The sequence below is a fragment of the Xenopus laevis genome, chromosome 2S (assembly GCF_017654675.1).
Source record: "Xenopus laevis strain J_2021 chromosome 2S, Xenopus_laevis_v10.1, whole genome shotgun sequence".
Taxonomy (NCBI): domain Eukaryota; kingdom Metazoa; phylum Chordata; class Amphibia; order Anura; family Pipidae; genus Xenopus; species Xenopus laevis.
In genome coordinates, this window is record NC_054374.1 from 154392255 (window position 1) to 154414252 (window position 21998).

At 42.7% G+C, this 21998-nt stretch overlaps 1 protein-coding gene across 1 annotated transcript in view; it reads right to left on the reverse strand.

Moving 5' to 3' along the window:
- The window catches only part of arhgap42.S (Rho GTPase activating protein 42 S homeolog), a 166963-nt gene extending 146993 nt beyond the window's left edge, over positions 1-19970 (reverse strand). Inside the window, exon 1 of the mRNA XM_018250342.2 lies at positions 19409-19970. Coding sequence (XP_018105831.1) covers positions 19409-19562 — 154 coding nt within the window. The 5' untranslated portion in view covers positions 19563-19970. The remainder of the gene's footprint in view (positions 1-19408) is intronic.
- Between the last annotated feature and the right edge of the window lie 2028 nt (positions 19971-21998).

Genomic DNA, 21998 nt, shown 5'->3' on the forward strand with positions numbered 1-21998 from the left:
AAAAAACAGAATACTTCAAGAGCTGTTTACTCAGGTATGGTAAAGCATTCTGCAGAATAAATATAGTATTATAGCATGCACAATTGTATCTAATCTATTGCCAATAAACTGCTTCAGTAGCTTTCCTTCTCCTTTAAACTGGTGGCTCAATAGGGAGTGTTTGAAGGTTTGGGAGGAAGAGGAGAGTCATTAGCTCCTGCCAGGGATTCTCAGAGACTGAAAGAAACTCTAGGGAAATCTCGCAATCAGTGGTCTAAATACCAGGTGTACAATTGAACACAGACCTACAGGAGACAAGCTCTGCACCCCGGCCCATGTGACCCTAGTTACACCCACGCTTGCAGTCGGGAATGGGATGAGAGGATCTGAGAGGTGAAGGTCAGAAGAAGAGCGCAGGTTGCATGACAGAATGCAGCTTGATCTCAGAACTGAGATATAAAAAAGGATTTTTATTGTGATGGGTCTTGAATGTGAGCCAGTGAAGGGAAATGCATAGGGGACTGGCTGCTGTGGAGCAATGAGATGAACGAGTACAACAGCAGCAGAACTGATTAATTGTGAAAGGGGATATATTGGAACACATTTTTGAAAACAAATGAATGCACTATTATCCCACTGTTACTATAGGCACCATCTCTCCCTATTATACCTGCTATCCCACAGTCACACTCCCTTCCTAGAGACTATTATCCACTGTTACTATAGGCACCATCTCTCCCTACTATACCTGCTATCCCACAGTCACATTCCCTTCCCAGAGACTATTATCCCACTATTACTATAGGCATCATCTCTCCCTACTATACCTGCTATCCCACAGTCACACTCCCTTCCCAGAGACTATTATCCACTGTTACTATAGGCACCATCTCTCCCTACTATACCTGCTATCCCACAGTCACACTCCCTTCCCAGAGACTATTATCCCACTATTACTATAGGTACCATCTCTCCCTACTATACCTGCTATCCCACAGTCACACTCCCTTCCCAGAGACTATTATCCACTGTTACTATAGGCACCATCTCTCCCTACTATACCTGCTATCCCACAGTCACACTCCCTTCCCAGAGACTATTATCCACTGTTACTATAGACACCATCTCTCCCTACTATACCTGCTATCCCACAGTCACACTCCCTTCCCAGAGACTATTATCCCACTGTTACTATAGGCACCATCTCTCCCTACTATACCTGCTATCTCACAGTCACACTCCCTTCCCAGAGACTATTATCCCACTGTTACTATAGACACCATCTCTCCCTACTATACCTGCTATCCCACAGTCACACTCCCTTCCCAGAGACTATTATCCCACTATTACTATAGGCACCATCTCTCCCTACTATACCTGTTATCCCACAGTCACACTCCCTTCCCAGAGATTATTATCCCACTGTTACTATAGGCACCATCTCTCCCTACTATACCTGCTATCCCACAGTCACACTCCCTTCCCAGAGACTATTATCCCACTGTTACTATAGGCACCATCTCTCTCTACTATACCGGCTATCCCACAGTCACAGTCCCTCCCCAGAGTCTACTAAAGCATATTGGGAAAGTGACTCAGTCAAGCCACCCTGCTAGTTAAAGACTAAATTGTTTGCTAGGTTATTAGAGCGTAGGACATATATTATCCCTGTGTGTCCCTGTGTGTGCACCAAGCAATGCAAACAGAGTGTATGCTCCTAGCAGAACCAGTAATTCAGAGACTGAGCACAGTTCCCTCCCTGGGACGCCTGCATTCCACAATTGCATTGAGAGGGGTGGAGTGGCCTCTGGGAGAATGGAGGTGCCAATAAGGCAGTGCTAGAAGGATTGATGTAGCTGAAGTAAACAAACCAAAAAACAGAGATAGGGGTTGGAAAGGAGACTTACATGGGACCTGTTTTACGTAACATTTTAATTGGTCTTTATTATTTATTCATTATCATGTTTTTATATCTTGTACCTCGGGGGCTTAGGTGAGATGGAATTTCAGTACACTGTAACAAGTATATAGTTGCATTGACAATAAAGTCTAGAATATTGAATTCTGAAGACACGTGCAGGGCCGTTAAAGTTGTCTGTACTCTATGGCACAATTTGATTGGACAGGAGTTCTTAGAAGCTATGGCTTTAATTAGCAGTAGGGTTGCCACCTTTCAACTGGACTGTATTAGGAAGGGCTGTCCGGGTGAAACCTTCCTATCCGGATTTCCAGATGAGGAAATCCAGGCAGGACATTGAAAATAATGACATGGCCATCAGTCAATCGCTGATCTCCATGTAACCATTCCTGCCCCCATCACCAGTCCTGTCCCCAACGTCACCAGTCCCACCCCCAACGTCACCGGTTCTGCCCCCGCCTACGTTATCCACCTCCCTGCCCATTTTCCGGCCCTAGAAAAGGGGACCACCCTAATTAGCAGCCAGTGTATGGGGTCAAAATAATAGCTTGCATGGCTGACCCCTGATTGGTAATTAATTAATGAGTCGAAAAACTCATCGTCCAATGGCATTTGGGCATTAATGGGGTCCTCTACCAACAGGTCTACAGAGGCTCCTATTGGACAGAGGGCCTAATTAGATCCTAGGTTCCTCTACAAGTAGTTAAGAATGATGGAGCACTAACTGGATACCTAATAAATCGATGAACATGTCGGTCTTATGCAGAATTTTGGCCATTTGGGTGAGGTGGACAATAGATATATCCATCAAAACTGAGTCTAGTTATAGACCAGTAGCTACAATGAGTCAAGCCAACAGTATGCTGGAAGGTGTTAAGCAAAGTTCAGGGTTCGATTTCCCTGGCTCAGACAGAAATAAGTTAAGAAACTATAACGCACATTAGCCCTAATGATCATTGAATTAAGAGTAGCCAAATATGTGGCAAACCAAGCATTTCCAGTAGAACTGTACTTGAGAAGCGCCGCTCTGTGGAATAACAGCAGGTCGTTTTCTAAGCAAACGCTGCCTACGAAAAGTCACAACTGACAGTTATTTGTAAGAGCATGCTGTAATAATTACATGTAAGGAATACAGAGCATTTGTAACTCTCTGAGGTAATCGTGCAGAAAAGCACATTTAAGAATAACAATCGTTTCTCCCAGCCAGCTGAAAAATTCTGCAAATAAACAACAGACCGGGGCACGCATAAGTACAGTTGCTGTATCAGGAAACGGTTATACCGTATATACAGATATAGACATACAGGTATGGGATCCATTATCCGGAAACCTTTTATCCAGAAAGCTCAGAATTACCGGAAGGCCGTCTTAGACCATAGACTCCATTTTATCCCGAATAATCCAAATTTTTAAAAATGATTTTATTTTTCTCTGTAATAATAAAATAACATTGCACTTGATCCAACCTAAGATATAATGAATCCTTGTTGAAGACAGTGGCGTAACTATAGAGGAAGCAGACCCCCGCAGTCGTAGGGGGTCTCAGGGAGAAGGGGGGTGGACTATAGCTAACAAGAAACCCGCTCGCATCCCCAGCCTCTCTCTTACCTGCGGCGGGGAAGCAGAGCGCAAGTCAGCATAGGGGGTCGGGGAGTGGCGGAGTCAGGGTGAGAAGCGAGCAGAGGCGGGAGGAGTGTGCTGGGCCCTTCTGAAGATTTTTTTGCAGGAGGGGCACAGCGCACTCCAGTTACAATCTTAGTGGGTTTAATTCATGCTCTAATCTTATTTCAGTATGGTATGAAGATCCAATTTACGGAAATATCCATTATACAGAAACCCCAGGCGTCAATCATTCAGGTCCCATCCCTGTATTTAAAGTATTGTAGCATGGCCAATACATTAACTTGTTAAATGAAATATATTATTTGCATAAGAGAACAAATTAGCTCAACTATTTTGTAAACTGCCCCTTTCACTAGCAAATCTCAAACAATTGAGATTGTATTCAAATGGCAACTATACACTTTAACTACACACTTCTCTTTGTACAGGCAATTAAAACTATACAAATGTGTAACCAGTATGTGCAATATTTTAAATCTGTTAAATGAGTTTACCGCTATGCACGGTGGGCCCGGATGCACACGCCCCAGAGGGAGCACACACCAGGAGACATTAAAGGAGGCTGGCACAAGTCTGGACCCACACAGTAGTAAGATCGGAGTCAGATTGTAAGAGGTTAAAAAGCTTACATTTTATTATCCATAATTAAGAACCAAGGCCTGACGAGTTTCATGTCTACCATGGACACTTAGTCATAGGCTGAACAATGACAATACATACAGGATATTTAAAAGAAAGATAGCCAATGGGAAACAAGTAGGCGGTGCTACCCGATGTGTTGCTCAAAGATGACATTCAAATCCTAGGATTCAATAGACACACCCCCCAAGGCCAAAACAATACATAGGTTAACTTAATTACAGAATACATAATACAAAGTACAAAGTAAATCTATTAATAATAGGGAAAAAGAAAAGAGGGAAAAATGGACTGACTATTATACATAGCAGGAAACGTCAAAATTTAGACCTAGGGGTTGCCTTGTGCCTAAGTAAAAAATCCATTTGGTCTCTATTTTTAATAACTCAAAATAAATATTCCCATCCCTTATATAGGGAACTACTCAATCTATAGGGAGGAGCATAGGGAGGAGATTGGGTGGAGTCCGAGGCAGGGATAGGCGGAGTCAGGGTAGAAAGTGGGCAGAAGCGGGAAGTGGGCGGGAGGATGGGGATCGGAGTGCGCTGGGCCCCTCTTAAGATTTTAGCATTGGGACTTTTTATCCAAAATGCTGGACCAGGAGTTTTCCAGATAATGGGTCTTTCCATAATTTGGATCTTCATACCTTAAGTCTACTAAAAAAAATAATTTAAACATTATATAAACCCAATAGGATTGTTTTGCTTCCATTAAGGATTAATTATATCTTAGTTGGGATCAAGTACAAGCTACTGTTTTATTATTACAGAGAAAAGGGTATTCATTTAAAAAAAATTTAATTATGTGAATTATGTGGGGATGACCTTCCCTTTATTTGGAACATTCTGGATAACAGGTTTCTGAATAACAGATCCCATACCTGTACAGGCAATTAACAACTAAGCTGAGCTTTCTTTGAGAGTTCCATTTACATCTTTGTTTAAAATAGTTGTTCACCTTGAAATTAACTTTTAGTATTATGTATATAGAGTGATATTCTGATATAATCTGCAACTGGTTTGAATTTCACTCTTTACTGCTGTACTGCAAGTAGGAGTGATATCACCCCTCCCCCCAGCAGCCTAACAACAGAACAATGGGAAGGTAACCAGACCTAAAACAAGATAAGAGCTGCCTGGTAGATCTAAGAACAGCACTCAATAGTAAAATCCAGGTCCCACTGAGACACATTCAGTTACATTGAGTAGGAGAAACAACAACCTGCCAGAAAGCAGTTCCATCCTAAAGTGCTGGCTCTTTCTGAAAGCACATGACCAGGCAAAATGACCTGAGATGCACCTACACACCAATATTACAACTAAAAAAATACACTTGCTGGTTCAGGAATGAAATTTTATATTTTAGATTTCCGTCGGATGCAACAGAAATAAGGTAAGTAATGCTAGTGTCGGATCGTGTCGCAATTGTTGATGCGACACGACTGTCGGATCGAATCTGCCGAATCGTCGGTGGAACCCTGCCCTAAGGGCCAAAAAAGTTGATTGGGAAGATGAGCATTCCCTTTAAGATGGCAAAAAGTTGTTGGGGCAATTGTTATTAACAGAACACTGCAAACAAAACCAGAGCACATTAAGAGGCAGAGACACACGTGGAGATTAGTTGTCTGGCGACAAATCACCTCTTCTTCGGGCGACTAATCTCCCCAAACTGCCCCCTGGAATCGTGAGGCAAGTTCGGAAAACTAAGCACTCCAATTGCCATCCCGCCGGCGATTTAGATTCTAGTGGGAGGCAGATTAGTCGGCTAAAGAAGAGGCGATTTGTCGCTGGGCGATTAAATCTCCCCGAAATTTTCTCGTCTGTCTCTGCCCTTACAGTACTATGTATCATTGTATGCACACTTGCAACAGAAGGCAGTGCTGTTCCTGCTCATGCCAGTAACCACAATAGGGTTATGAAAAATTAGCGCATTCTTTTGGGTTTACTATTAGTTCAAAAATAATAAATCTTAGTTTGACAGCAAAACTCAACGTAGAAATTAGGGAAACAATTGGCGGTATTTTTCCTAAAATTAAATGGAATTGTTCTGAAGAAAAACAGTTTTACCACTTGGGACTTGTGTCCTTTCTCTTTGCAAGTGAAATAATATCCTCAACCTCATTTAAAAGCTGATTCCACGCGGGCGGCAGTTTGTGGATTTAATCAACTTGTTGCTACACGTTGCATTTCTCAGGCGAGAGTTGAAGAGACGGACAGGTTAGAAATCAGCATTCCTGATTGCTGTGTTTGTAAAGAAATCTTATGTTGCAAAAAAAAATCTTTAACTTTTATTTTTTCTTGTCTTCTTTGTGGATATTAAACAGATGTGGTTTCCATATATCTGTACAAGTAGTTTACATATATATGGAGCCCTGCCCTTAGACATGAGCACTTGTACCTGATCTTGGGACAACATGGTATTAAACCAGTCCAAGCCCTCTATTCTCTGGGTTGGTGCCCACTGGACATGAGAACGAAGTCCCTACCTCCAGTTTTAAACTGACCCCAACCCCTACAAAGGCCCCACACCCAAAGCACATCTTCTTTCTCTAAAAGGTCCCTGGGCCCCCCATACTGGCACTGAATATGCAGAGTTGTGCAGTGGAGCTGGCCATGTCATGCCATATCCAGTTACTATCTCCTGGGCAGAGGTCATCCATCTGGACCATGCACAGAAGCAGATTGGAAGAACATGCTCCTGGCTGGAGATCAGTTTCCAGTGGCCACAAACTAGATGGGACATGGCCAGAGATTGATCCCATCAACCCTGCTGCACATCTCTGCAGATACAATGGCAGTGCTTGCAGCCCATGGACATTTCTGGGAAGGCACGAGGACCTTTATGGAGATGGTATCAAGTTTACTTACAATGCTATGCTGGGTCCCTCAAACAGCTGCTGTGGCTAAAACAAGATGTCCACTCTGTCAACAAACTTCTTCTGGAGTGAGAGGCTCTGAAGAGCAGGGTCTCCCCCCAACTCCAATCAAACTGAGGGTCTGCAAGTGAAGGTTAGTTGATGTTGAGACAAGCCAAGAGCATGCTGTTAGAAGGTAAACAACTTGATTAAGCTATTTGGGATGCCTTTTGCAGCAGATGTTTAGGATTGACCTCAGCTTCATTTGCAGTCCCATCCTTGCCTGAGTTTTCAGCAGAACATTGATTATGCCACAATAACCTCATATTTACTCTCATGCTTACAACAGCGTCTCATTAGCAGTTTAAACAAATCACTTTCCTTAAATTAAAATGACTTTTGTATAATAATGCATGGATTTTATTTGAACAGAAACTGGCTTGGCAGGGAACAAAAGTGGAAAGTCCTTTCATGTCAAGTATCAGGACGTACCACCTATGTAGCTGCAGGGAGTGGAAATTCATATTTCAACTTTCCTATTAAAAACATTTTGTAATTGGCTTGAACATAATTTTGTTTTAGTGTAGCAGAGACACCGAGTGGTTATCATTAATGACAACGCACGAACAATATAATGTGGCTGAAGTTGTGAACCCTACATCTCAACATCAACGTTCTCACCTATGTGCACAAAAAAAATATTTTGTGTGCACATTTTAAACTTGTGTGCAGTTTTTAATAAATGTGATCTCAGGTCAGAATTAATACAAAATATTTGTTGTTGGCCTCAAAATTTGTGTGTGCATGCACAAGTCTGTAGAGTACAATATCAGTGCACTGATGTGACCTTTATCCAACAAGAGCTTCCTGCTGATAAACATGCTGATATGCCTGATATTGGTCAGTCACATTGTCAGAAAGGCCCTCTACAAACTGCCAACTCACTCTGGAGGGGCAAATGCATGTTCATGGTATATGCAGAATCAAATCTACTTCAATCTACTAAATTTTGTCCCAGATGTCTCTGCTACACCAAAGCCACAGTCCATTGCTTTTAATTTATCTCCGTTCTACTATAGGCACCATCTCTCCCTACTATATCTGCTATCCCACGGTCACACTCCCTTCCCAGAGACTATTATCCACTGTTACTATAGGCACCATCTCTCCCTACTATACCTGCTATCCCACAGTCACACTCCCTTCCCAGAGACTATTATCCACTGTTACTATAGACACCATCTCTCTATACTATACCTGCTATCCCACAGTCACACTCCCTTCCCAGAGACTATTATCCACTGTTACTATAGACACCATCTCTCCCTACTATACCTGCTATCCCACAGTCACACTCCATTCCCAGAGACTATTATCCCACTGTTACTATAGACACCATCTCTCCCTACTATACCTGTTATCCCACAGTCACACTCCCTTCCCAGAGACTATTATCCACTGTTACTATAGGTACCATCTCTCCCTACTATACCTGCTATCCCACAGTCACCAGACTCTAACTGGATATAGTCTCTACCAAGTATCCAAAAGAATGTTCCCAAGGACAGCAGGCTTAGAGAATCGATTGTTACTAAGTGCAGCCACGACATCTGTGCTTTTTGTTTGCTTTTCTAGTTATAGCAGACAGTGCCCAGTAAATGAAGCCTTCTTTTCTGTATGTAACTCGAGCCCCACTATAACTTTAACCCAATTACTGTATAATTTGACAAACAATGGCCAGCTTTGCAGCCAATGAAAACAGTGTCATTTTTTATTTCCTTTATTTTACTTTTCCGGGAAAAATAAACAAGAATTCAACTATTCCTTCAACCACAATCCATGTTTGATTACAGCGCATACAATTCTGCACCAGATTAAATGAGCGGCCAATGACTTGAGATCGGACAGAAATTGATTTAACTTTATTGTTCTTATTATGTTGGGTTGTTGTAAAATTAAAAAGAATTAAAGTTTGCAATCTTTAAAAAGGACATACAAGGGAGGATGCACCCAATCTTTGGCTGACCAAGCTAATTAGGCGGAAGGGAAACTGGGATGACAGTCGGCAGTTTGTATGGGCCCTTGCATGGCCAATGAGATATTGGTCAGGAAGGTCATTCGTTTGGCCTCATGAATAGGCCAATGAACTGCTGGTTCAGGAGTGAAAGTCAATGGGGACCAAATTAAAGGGAAGCCATTTATGGAACTTCAGACTGCAACCCTCCAGCTGTTGTTGTTGAACTACAACTACAAGATTCCACAACAGCCTTCTCTAGAACATGTTTCCTGGAAAAGCATTCCCTTTAAATGGAATGAAAAGTGATCAAGATCATTTTTAGTCACCTAGTGGGACTTATTACTATTAACAGTGAAAAGTTGCAATAGTGCCATAGACCACCACAACCAATCGGCAACAGGCTTTTAATGTAATGTCTTGCTGATTTTGAGTGTTGTGGGCCACATTATGGTTATGACAAATTGTATGTGTGCTTCATATTTTGTCTCAAGAACATCAGAATCTATACCAAAACAGTTCTTAAGGGGTGCTTAGGTTACACACTAGGAAGTATTTCTTGGAAAAATAGATCATTGTGGTCAATAGTGGAGAGACAAAACAACCAAGTTCCATTGCTTTAAGGTTGAAGACAGACAGATGATTTTCCTGGGGAGCTGAAACTACTCTATAAATCCGAGAAACTGCTTGTCATTGCCCCCCCCCCCACCACCATGGCTGCAGCCAGATTGGTCAGAACAGGAATTCAGCAACACTGCCATTAATGTCATTAGCCAACAGTGGATACTGGCAAAATGAATAGGGAATTCCTCTTATTCAACATGGTGGGTGAAGTCTTTCATCTCAACATGCCAGTTAAGCATACACTGTAAGATACACTTGATTAGCGAGGTCACCAGCCAACCAAATCTTTGGCCTGATTTGGCAATCGTTGTGCTGGGTTAAATTGGGATAATCGAATTGTTTGGGAGTGGGGTCAACGACTGGATCTTGGTGGGGGCCTAGAGAAACACACTGGAAGAGGTCCACATCAATGCCAATGTGGTCTTTGCCTTAAATTAATTTCTCACCCGCAGATTACCAGCCAGATGATCCAGCCGATGGGGAGGGCCACATACACTATTTTCAGGAGTTGGAAATACATGTCTGGACTCTTTAAAGGGAAAAAAATAATTTTTTTTTCAAAATGCATCCTTTCCCAAAATTATATTTAATTTTGAAATCTGACATGGGGCTAGCCATATTGCCAGTTTCCCAGCTGCCCCCAGTCATGTGACTTGTGCTCTGATAAACTTCAGTCACTCTTTACTGCAAGTTGGAGTGATATCACCCCCCCCCAGCAGCCTAACAACAGAACAATGGGGATGTAACCAGATAGCAGCTCCCTAACACAAGACAACAGCTGCCCGGTAGATATAAGAACAACACTCAATAGTAAAATCCAGGTCCCACTGTGACATATTCAGTTACATTGAGTAGGAGAAACAACAACCTGCCAGAAAGCAGTTCCATCCTAAAGTGCTGGCTCTTTCTGAAAGCACATGACCAGGCAAAATGGCCTGAGATGCACCTACACACCAATATTACAACTAAAAAAATACACTTGCTGGTTCAGGAATGAAATTTTATATTGTAGGGTGAATTATTTGCAGTGTAAACAGTGTAATTTAGAAATAAAAACTACATTATAAAAATCATGACAAAATTCGTTTAAGGATCAAACAGAAAGCTTGCTGCCCACATTCATAAGCAACCTGACTTCTTAGCCCAAACTAAGGGTTCAAAGAGCTTTTCTACCAATAATGTGATGCCCAGAAGTCAGCACTAGGGGATGACATACATATGATTTGTAAAACCCTGTCAGCATCCATTAAGCTCGTTATCATACATTCTTAATTGGCTTCTCAGTTAACGTCACGATTCAGTCTGTTTCTTCCATCTGGAATGTCACAATGAACTCTTCCTATTCTTTTTTTTCTTCCTACTTCCCTACAAGCTGCCCCGTCCTTCTCGCTCTCTCTCTCTCTGAAATTGCTAATTGAACCATTTATCCTCTTTTGGTGCCTCTTGGGTGTTGCATTCCCACCACTGCCGACCCATTGCAAATGCCACCGCAAGGAGCAGAAAATTATCCTCTCTCTGCTCCCCCCCCCTTCCCCGAAACGATCTCTCCTGGTTTTGGATTGTTCTGCTGTCCCTTGTGCCTCACAATGTTCCTTTTGGTTGGGTTTTTATTAACTTGATACAATGAGCACCAATGTTGTTACGGGGAAAGTTTATTTCTACAGCTCCAACATAATCAGCAGTTCCGTGCGCTACACCGGGGAGAATAAACATGTTGCCAAACAGAAACAAACAATGGCACAAACAGGAATGCACTAGGACACTCTACACTCTCTAATTCCGGTTTAGAGATATAATGTAATTTGATGATGCTGTTTATGCCTTAGTATCCGGTGAAATTCATGGATATAGATCATTCAATTTATGGGTGTACAGGTATGGGACCTGTTATCCAGAATGCTCTGGACCTGTGGTTTTCCAGATAATGGATCTTTCTGTAATTTGGATCTCCATACCTTAAGTCTACTAGAAAATCATGTAAACATTAAAGGGATACTGTCATCGGAAAACATGTTTTTTTCAAAACACATCAGTTAATAGTGCTACTCAAGCAGAATTCTGCACTGAAATCCATTTCTCAAAAGAGCAAACAGATTTTTTTATATTCAATTTTGAATTCTGACATGGGGCTAGACATTTTGTCAATTTCCCAGCTGCCCCAAGTCATGTGACTTACTGTGAGTATGGGACCTATTATCCAGAATGCTCGGGACCTGGAGTTTTCCAGATAACCAATCTTTTCGTAATTTGGATCTTTATGCCCTAAGTCTACTAGAAAATCATGTAAACATTAAATAAACCCAATAGGCTGGTTTTGCCTCCAATAAGGATTAATTATATCTTAGTTGGGATCAAGTACAAGATACTGTTTTATTATTACAGAGAAAAAGGAAATCAGTTTTTAAAATTTGGATTATTTGAGTCTATGAGAGACATCCGTTCTGTAATTTAGAACTTTCTGGATAACGGGTTTCCGGATAAAGGAGGTACAAGACAGTAATAGATGATTTGCCGCAGTGATCCATTTAAAAAGACCCATAGAAGTAGAGTAGAAAACTGCACATGGCTCTTACCAGCCCAGCCAACGGGAAGAAAGTCGAGTTGATTCAAGCAGTGTCGGGCTGGCCCACTGGGATACCAGGAAAAGTCCCGGTGGGCCCAAGTGTCAGTGGACCCTCTTGCTTTTAATTATTTGGAGTATATCATGGTCATTCTCTATTTCTTTATGGTAAAAAAGAGGCTCAATAATGGAAGACAAAAGTATAGTAAGTAGATATGAAAGACTAGGAGAATAAAGAGGTTGACTGAGGAGAGGAGGAATAATAATTTGGAAAGTGGGCCCACTAAGGTTTTCTGGTCGGCCCCTGGCATCCCAGTCTGACACTGGATCCAAGACTTATTAGACTATCCCTACCCATTGCCGCCTTCCAAAATTCAAAAAAGTGCCAAAGGCCCAATACTATACTTGGCAATAGAGTGGTTGTAGCCCAAACCTGCTTCCAAGCTGCCGGCACAGCAATTACAGGGATTACAATAAACACTTACAGCCAAGAGAAAGTGCCCCCAGGAAAAGTTTATTTGCACATCAGTAATAACTACTAAGCATCAAGAACAAGAACGACAGAGGTACATTGAAATATATTTTATATCAGTCCCCACAGTCAACTGCAGAGAGTTGCAGCTCAGCACTGCAGAACATATCCGGCTGAATTGATATCCATACGTTAAATCTGCTTAAAGGTAAAAATGTATTTAATGCAATAGGATTGTTTTCCCTTCAGTAAGGATTAATTCTATTTTAGTTGGACTCTAGTACAAAGTAATGTTCTATTATTACAAAGAAAAGGCAAGAGCCTATGCGAGATGACCTTCCTGTAATTCTAAGCTTTCTGGCTAACATGTTTCTGGATAACGGATCCAATACCTGTAATAACAATCTTCAGCTGAAACTGAGTTTTTGGACCAGACCAAAGATTCTGAGCAGCCTTTCCAGTGCCCTACACTATAGAGTGGGCCTCAGACAGCAGTAGAGCATGAGCCAACTTAGAGAGCCGGTGGAACTGATGTGCATGACTATTCCTTCCCACTCCTGCCCCCAGGGGCCACACAAGCCAGCCATGCCTATACATTCTTTGTTTGTATGTGTCTGACCCCCGCTACAGCCCCTGTACTGACTGGCTGCTACTATTCCGGCTGCATTCCAGATCTGTAAGGGATACTTGGCCACTTCCTGGCTTCCCAGTGTGCATGCCTTCAGGTGGGGGTTAATGCACAGAAATAGTCAATACAAATATCAGTCTTTCTATATTGACTTCCCCCTCCTTCTTTTTTGTTTTACCCAAGTATCACTGGGCTGGCTACCAGGTGAGCCTTGTACCTGTACCTTTAAGGGACTCCATTGTGCATGGTCATTATAGAAACCCTCTTGACTGTACATACAACTGTAATCAGATTAGAGTTGGTATTGGATCCCTTAGGGCTAGGGCCACACGGGAAGATTTCAGTGAGATTAGTCGCCTGGCGACTAATCGCGCGTCTAATCTCCCTGAATGGCTTGCTGGTATCTCGCACCCGCTAGCGCTAAAGTCGCCTGCGATTAGTCGCCTCAAAGACGCGGCGATTAGTCGCCAGGCGACCAATCTCCCTGAATCTTCCCGTGTGGCCCTAGCCTTACCTGGAAACCCATTATTCAGAAAGCTCCAAATTACAGGATGGCTATCTCCCATAGACTCCATTTTAATCCAATAATTAACATTTTAAAAATATTTTTCAACTGCAATACAATACACTGATACTAACTAAACTGCACAAATTCATATTGGTGGCAAAACAATCCTATCAGTTTTATTTAATGCTTACATTTGTTTAAGTAGAACTAAGGTATGGTGATCCATATTATGGAAAGATCCCTAATACGGAAACCCCCAGGTCCCAAGCATTCTGTATAATAGATCCTATACCTCTATTTCATAAGGACATGAAATAGACTATTTCATAGTTATTCCTGTGATTGACACCAAGGGGGTTATTTATCAATGTCCGAATCTATCTCAATATTTTCTGAAAAAAACTCATTTCAGTTTATTGGGTTTATTTATTAATTCACTTTCCTGAAAATTTTGTTTGAGGGAAAAAATCTGAAAAAATCATGAAAAATCCGAATTTTGCCCGAAAACTCAGAAAACTTCAGGGTATTGTAAAAAACTCATTGGGACTTCTCCCATTGACTTATATGCAACCTCGACAAGTCTGAGATGCCGGATTTTCAGATTCTGACTTTTCCATCCTCAGGGTTTAATAAATTCTGAAAAATTCGTGATTTTTGCATTCGGTTTAGTAAATAACCCCTTTATTGTTGCCAATTTATATACTAGATCAGGGATCCCCAACCATTTTTAACCTGTGAGCCACATTCAATTGTAAAAGCCGGAGAGCAACATAACTATGCGAAAGTTCTTGGAGGTGCCAAATATGAGCTGGGATTGGCTGTTTGGTAGCCCCTATGTGGATTAGCAGACTACAGGGGTTGGAGCGCAACATGTTGCTTGCGAGCCGATGGCATTGTCCTAGATCCTTCCATACGTCCATCACACCAAATAGGAAGGAAAGCAATTATACTGTAACTATAATCTTGTATTATACTGTATACTATAATAATAACTGCTTGGCATTTAAACATAGGATGGTACATTACTATAATGATATACTGTATATACTATACTATATATACTATAATGATTTTCTGCTTTGAGCTTGTGCACAAATAGAAATTTTGGAAGATTTACCATCTCCAAATAACCCCCATGACTAACCAGGGCACATGCAAAGAGACCACCAAAAGGGTCATTAACTGATTTCAGGGAAGGGTGCAAAGTGTTAAAAACAGGTGAAGGTCACCATGTTTTAAGCACTTTGCGCCCTGCCCCGCTGTCAGCACCTCTGGGGGCAGTTACTTACCCAGCATTAATAAAGCACAACCTGAATTCCTTTTCCCAACCACTACCTTGCACCACAGCAGGCACTCAAGTTAAAGAGCATCGGCAGGCAGTAAGGACAGGGCTCTAACACTCAAACCCTGGTCATTGTAACCCAGCAGAAGATTTCCATCAATCCAACAAGCAAGCCTTCCAGCTAAAAGACGCAGCCATTTTGCCATCCAGATCCAACATGGCCAACCATTTCTCCCATTAGTTGTTTTTTGCGTTCCACTAAAGGCTTTATTGGTCACTCCTGCAAACTGATATCATAGGCATAAAAGGAAGGTCATTTGGCGGTTTAGTTGTCCTTTATTTACAGGGTCACTTATACCATGCAATTTCCCGGGGAATTGTCTATACTAGAAGGGAAAGCCTAAGCTGGCAATGATTTATGTTATCACTTTGCACAGACTATGAGGAATACTAGTGAGTTATTACTACTATGGAGAGTGCCATTTACATTCAGCTGACCACACCCCCTAAGATGGGATGCTTAGCCACAGCAGCGCTAGGCAACACCCCCTTCTGGATTCTGTATAAATAAAGGATAATAATAATAAAATATACTTTGGGATCTTATGATTTCCATTAGATAAATCCATATGAACCATTAAAAAATAACACTATAGTGGCCCTTTAAAACCAATACGTTCCAATTCCAGGGAAATCTGGAATTGTTCCCCGAGATCCAAAAGCAGCGACCCAATTAGCAATGAATCAGTATTCCCGGCAGTGACGGCTGTTAGCAAATCTCTCCCCAATGAAATCGGACCTGTGACAATAAACTGAATCTCAGAGCGACGCCTGCATTCAGCTGCAACTCCCAGCTTCCTTAATGGAAAATGTATACATCTAATCCCATTATTTCTAGTAATTATAAACAGGAAAGTACTTTCCCAAACCATCTTGAGAGGGGGCAGCCGGACGGTCTGAGAACCAACCAACACACGGAGAATTTCCTATTTCCCAAATCCTTTGATGCGAGTGATTCCACAGAACCCCATGAATCTAGTGCCATGGACGCCTTCTTTCCCACTGTTAATTACGCTGCCAATGAGCTGGAGAACTGACATATCCACCCACAGATTCTTCTGCTGATTTTTTTCCCCAGCATCCTGCTTTTAAGGCTGAACTACACAACTCAGCACGGCTCAATCAGCTGTTCATACAGAGGGATGCAGGGAGTTGCAGTTCTGGAACATATGCAGGGTGCTAGTGTATAGGGCTGCCGTACAGCATCACATATACAGTTGATTTATTCAGTGTGTTGCCCAGGGACATGAACGTTTGCACCACAGCACCCACGACACCCACAGCTGATCTAGACTGGCAAGAGGGTGCCACTGCCAAGTCACCAGCACGGCTCTTCTTAGAAACATGTACCAAGTTTTATGCCGCAGGCTTTAGAGTTGTCTTTTAATATTACTGTTGGTTTGCACTTGAGAAGGCAATTCTCGCTTCCTACCATTACCCCTTCCTCTTCTGGACGGTTGCTCCTGTCTTCCTAGTGTAAGGCCCTGTGCATTAACATTTGTCCCAGCTCACAAAATTGCACCATCCAATAAGAAAACGGCTTTGAAGCCAGCATCTGATTGGTTGCTGCGGGTTACCGAACTGGTACAAAGTTGTTAATACGAATGTAAATTGTTTCCTGAGAGAGAGTGTACAGGGTTTCTAGTACGAAAGCTCATTATGACTCAACTGGGTGAAAACTGTACAAAAATCAATACATCAATGGTTCTGTTGGGGCATGAAATACATTTAAAGGAGAACTAAAGCTTAACTTAAGAAGGAGCTAGAAATGTTGTACATTATGTTTTGTGCTTCTGTACCAGCCCAAGGCAACCACAGCCCTTTAGCAGTAAAGATCTGTGTCTCCAAAGATGCCCCAGTAGCTCCCCATCTTCTTTTCTGCTGATTCACTGCACATGCTCTGAGCTGCTGTCACTTACTGAGCTTAGGGACCCACTCACAATATACAGTACACATAGAATAGAAATGTCACAATATACGGCTGATTAGTAATTAATACAGATAATTACTACATGGCAGCACAGAAACCAGTGCAATTAGCATCAGAATTTAATAATCAGCAAACCTGTAGCATCAGCTTATATTACAGGGGAAGCTCATTTTCTGCTGGATAATTAGTGACGAGCCCTAAGCTTAGCTTCTCAACAGCCAATCAGAGCCCACTGAGCATGTGAGTGTCACAGACACTTTCCAAGATGGTGACCCCCTTTGACAAGTTTGAAGTCCTGGATCATTGCTGCTATTGACAAGCTGAAACTTTAGGCTGGTGCAATAAGTTCACTATATAAAATATGCCATTTTTAGGATTAAGTTCTCCTGCTTATTTCTACATGTTTCTATGGGTGAGGGGGATTGGGTGGCCACCTGGTATTCTACCATTCTGGTCACTGACACGGGATGTTAGCCTTATTAAAAGGGAATAAACCTTATCAGTGAGAAATAAGATGTTGCCAATGTCGGGCAGCTTGGGATACACAGCAGTAGTCAGTTTAATATGCCCTTTAAAAGGTTTGTTAAGCTTTTGAAGAACTTTTTGTATGAGGTAGAGAGTCAGTGTCAGACTGGGGGCCCCCCACCCAGGGTCCGAGTTGCCCGGTGGGACACTGGGAAAACAATGGTGGAGCCCGCCGGCCCAGATCTGTACCCACATCCGCAATACAAAGGCTTCTTAATGCCAGAAAAGCATTATGCGATGGTGCATGCGCACACACTCGGAGCTCCAGCGCATGCGTAAATACTAGGGATGCACCGATTCCAGGATTCGGTTCGGGATTTGGCTTTTTTCAGCAGGATTCGGATTCGGCCGAATCCTTCTGCCCAGCCGAACCGAATACGAATCATAATTTGCATATGCAAATTAGGGACGGGAATGGAAATTGCGTGACTTTTTGTCAGAAAACAAGGAAGTAAAATTTTTCCCCCTTCCCACCCCTAATTTGCATATGGATTCGGTTCAGTATTCGGCTGAATCTTTTGCGAAGGATTCTGGGGTTCAGCCGAATCCAAAATAGTGGATTCATTGCATCCCTAGTAAATACGCACTGCGTAGGAGCAGCATTAGGTGGTCGGAAGGGGACCCTGGGGCAGCAGTCTCGGTGGGCCTGGGGACCTCCAGTCCGACCCTGCCCCCATCGCAAGTGCCACCAACCCCCCCACACAGCGCAACCACCGCCAGCCACCAATAACATATTTGTAGCCTTTACAGAACATTTGTTTTTTTAGATGGGGTCAGTGACCCCAGTTTGAAAGCTGGAAATAATCTGAAGGGAATTGTCCAAATTCATTTCAAATTCAAATAATTGAGCATTCGAATATCGAAATTTATCATGTACTGTCTCTTTAAAAAATGTACTTTTTGAAAAAAAAAAGTTTTTTTGGGGGGGGGAAAACTTCTAATTGAATTCAATCGAATGGGCTATTCCTTCGATTTGTACGATTTGAATTTGGCGAATACGGACCTATTTGATCGAAAATGGACCTATTCGACCAAAAAAAAACTTACCTTAGGGGCATATTAATCAAGGATCGAAATCCGACCATCGATCGAAGTAGAATCGTACGATCGAACGATTTAAAATCCTTCGAAGGATTTTTAAAAAAAAAAATGTTGACATCTCAAAACTTGCCCAAAACCTTCAGATCAGTTCTATGAGGTCCCCCATAGGCTAAACAGCAATTCGGCAGGTTAAGGTGGCGAAGTCTCGAAGTCGAACTTTTTTAAAGAGACAGTACTTCAATTTTCAAAGTCGAACTTTTTTAGTCGAATTTAGGCCTAATCGATATTCGAAGTGTCCAAAAAATAGTTCGAAATTAAAAGTTTTTAACTTCGAAAATTCACTTTGACCCTTAGTAAATCTGCCCTTAAGGGTAGGGGCACACGGCGCGATTTCGCCGCGATTCTGCGCGAGTTGTCGCTGCGTTTTTTAAGCCGAAATAGCTTTGCTAACTTTGGCGCTGGCGTCAATGCAAATCGCGGCGAAATCGCTGCGCTAATTCACACGCGGCGATTCGTTTTCTATTGTCGTCCGAAGTTGCCTCGCAATAACAACTAAAGGAATACTAAGAGCCTGATTTTCCTCCATGTACAAGAAGATAAAGTAGTAGTTGGTGTGTGTGTGGCCCCTCAGCAGGGCCCAGAGAAGTGACAACCCCATAGACAAGATGTGCCAGACCCAGGGACTGCCCAGTGATTTCATGTGTCCCTTGTTGTCTCATACATAGAATTACACGCGTGCGATTTTACTCACTTCTGAGCGATGCGATCAGCATGTTCCCGTCCTTGATCAGCTCCTTAATGAACTTATTGGTCCGATCCAACTCGATCTCGTGGCATTTCAGCCTCTCCCGAAAGTCTGGGCTGTCCAGGTAAGAATCGCTGAACTCCAGGGTCGGCAGCCCCATTGTAAATCCTCTGAGAGACCCGCGACGACTCTACACACCGGCGGCGACGCAGAATGAGCGGATAAAATCGCAGGCGGCGTCAGTCTCCCATAGTCATGATGAGCCGGGAATGAGCTGGGTGCTTGGGAGCTGTGTCACCCACAGGCATGGCTGAGACACTGAGACTGCCACCCGCGACTCCCCTCCCTGCTGCGACTGTGTGCGATTCTCTGCGTCTGCTGCAAGGTCACAGCAAGGTCACATTCCTACAGATTAAACCCTCGCCCCAGTGCAGCCCCTTTGTCCGACCACCCGCCTGGGGAAGACTCTGAGCAATCTGCGCCCACCTCTAGGGGAAACTTCCCACTGACAGACTGGGAACAAAACTTGCAGCAAATTAAAGTAAAAGAAAAAAAAGAAAAAGAAACATTGTAAATGATTAAGGGGAAAGTGGAGACGTTGCATATAGACTGCCACCTGCAGGGCATCCGGGGAAGCGCAACTGTCTCTTTATTATGTCACAGCTCAAACTACAGTCTCTTTGCTATTGGTCCTTTTTTTATTATTTTTTTTTCGTTGAACTTTATTCTGCTACAGTTTGCAACTCAATCTGCTTGCCCGGTATCACTAGCAACAGGTCTGGACTGAGAATGAAAATAGGCCCTGGCACTTCAACTACACAAAGGGGCAGATTTATCAAGCTTGGAGGTGAATTTTCGAAATTAAAAACTTTCGACTTTCAAGCTATTTTTTGTGTACTTCAACGAGGGAGTAGTCCAAATTTGATTCGAATTTGAAAAAAACTTCAAAATTCGAATATCGGAATGTATCATGTACTGTCTATTTAAAACTCTGCCGTCTAAAACCTGCGGAAGTGCTGTTATAGCCTATAGGGGACCTCCGAGAACCTATTTGGAGTCAAATGGTGGACTTTGAAAAATCTTAAGTTTTTTAGGGGAAAAACTTTGAATTGAATTTAATCACTAATAACAGCTCATGGCAGAAGCACAAGGTTTTAGAAGCATTTTAGGGATAGAGGGTGCTTGCTTTTACAAAATAGAGGGTTACCCTCTTAACACCCTATTTATACTAAACTTGAGCATGGTGCTTGGATTTTGATTGGCAGAAATAGTGAGAAAATTGCATAGAATTGTTGGACAGGTCATCTCACAACAGAGACAACTTGGTGCAGCAAGTGGCAATACTCTGCACACTTTAAGGTCAGAGACAAACACTGCAATTGGGGGAGATTAGTCGCCCGGCGACAAATCTCCTCTTCTTTGGGGCGACTAATCTCCCAGAACTGCCTCGCTGACTAGAATGAAATTCACCGGCAGGATGGCACTCGGAGCACTTTGTTTTCCGAAGTGGCCCGAAGTTGGCTCACAAGGAACGATCTGAGTGCCATCCCGCCACCGATTTACATTCTACCCAACGGGAAGGCAGAGGAGACAGTTCAGGGAGATTAGTCACCCCGAAGAAGAGGAGATTTGTCGCTGGGCGACTAATATCTCCGAATTGCAGCGTGTGTCTCTGCCCTTATAGTTCCTTAGTAGTGATGGGTGAGTTTATTCGACAGGTGCGAATTTGCGGCGTCAAAGGTTTTTAGACACTGGCGACGGTTCTGACGCCATCGCCAATATGGATAAACCGACGATAAACGGACGCCCATTGACTTGTCGCCCGCGTCACTGTTTCGCAAAATTCGTTGCGAAATGGGACAAATTTGCCCATCACTATTCCCCAGATCTGCTTCACCTGATACAGACCTTTAGATACTTGGCGGTGAAGGCCGTAGACTCGAATAAATATATGCCCGGCCCTTTTTTCACACCAGGGAAACATTCTTATCACTATACAGGTGTAAAAAATCGGAGCGCATGCTTAGAAAGTGCACAGAACTCTTCTCTGCAGTGAGAGGGGAATGAATTTAATAAACTTACTAAAAGGAGGGCAGATTTAATGATTAATGAATGGTGACAATTTGTCTAGACTGAGTAATTGCTCCCTAGCAGTAACCTATTTGTGCCAACTATTAGCAGCAAAGGCAGGAATTCAAGGGTAAGTGAGATAGAGGAGATAAACAATGCAGCACCTCTCCATTGCCACCGGCTACTCAGCACTGAAGGGAACCTTTCAAACAGACATTACACCTTTATAAGTCTACACATAATCAAATAGAATAGAGAAAGGCATACATATAAAGCATCTTTCTTTTGCTGTTATCACAGGCTCCACTAGATGTTGGAACATTGTTGGCGGGCACTAGTGTTGGACAACTGAGGTGAGGGCAGTGGCGTAACTAGATATTACTGGGCCCCACAGCAAATAATTTTTCAGGCCCCCAAAATGTTTTGGGGTTGACTTGTTTCTCCAATATTTATTGAAATTTTATATGAATTAGGGCCTCGTGGGGGCTCTATACCTCCTGGGCCCCCCTGCAGCCGCAGGGTCTGC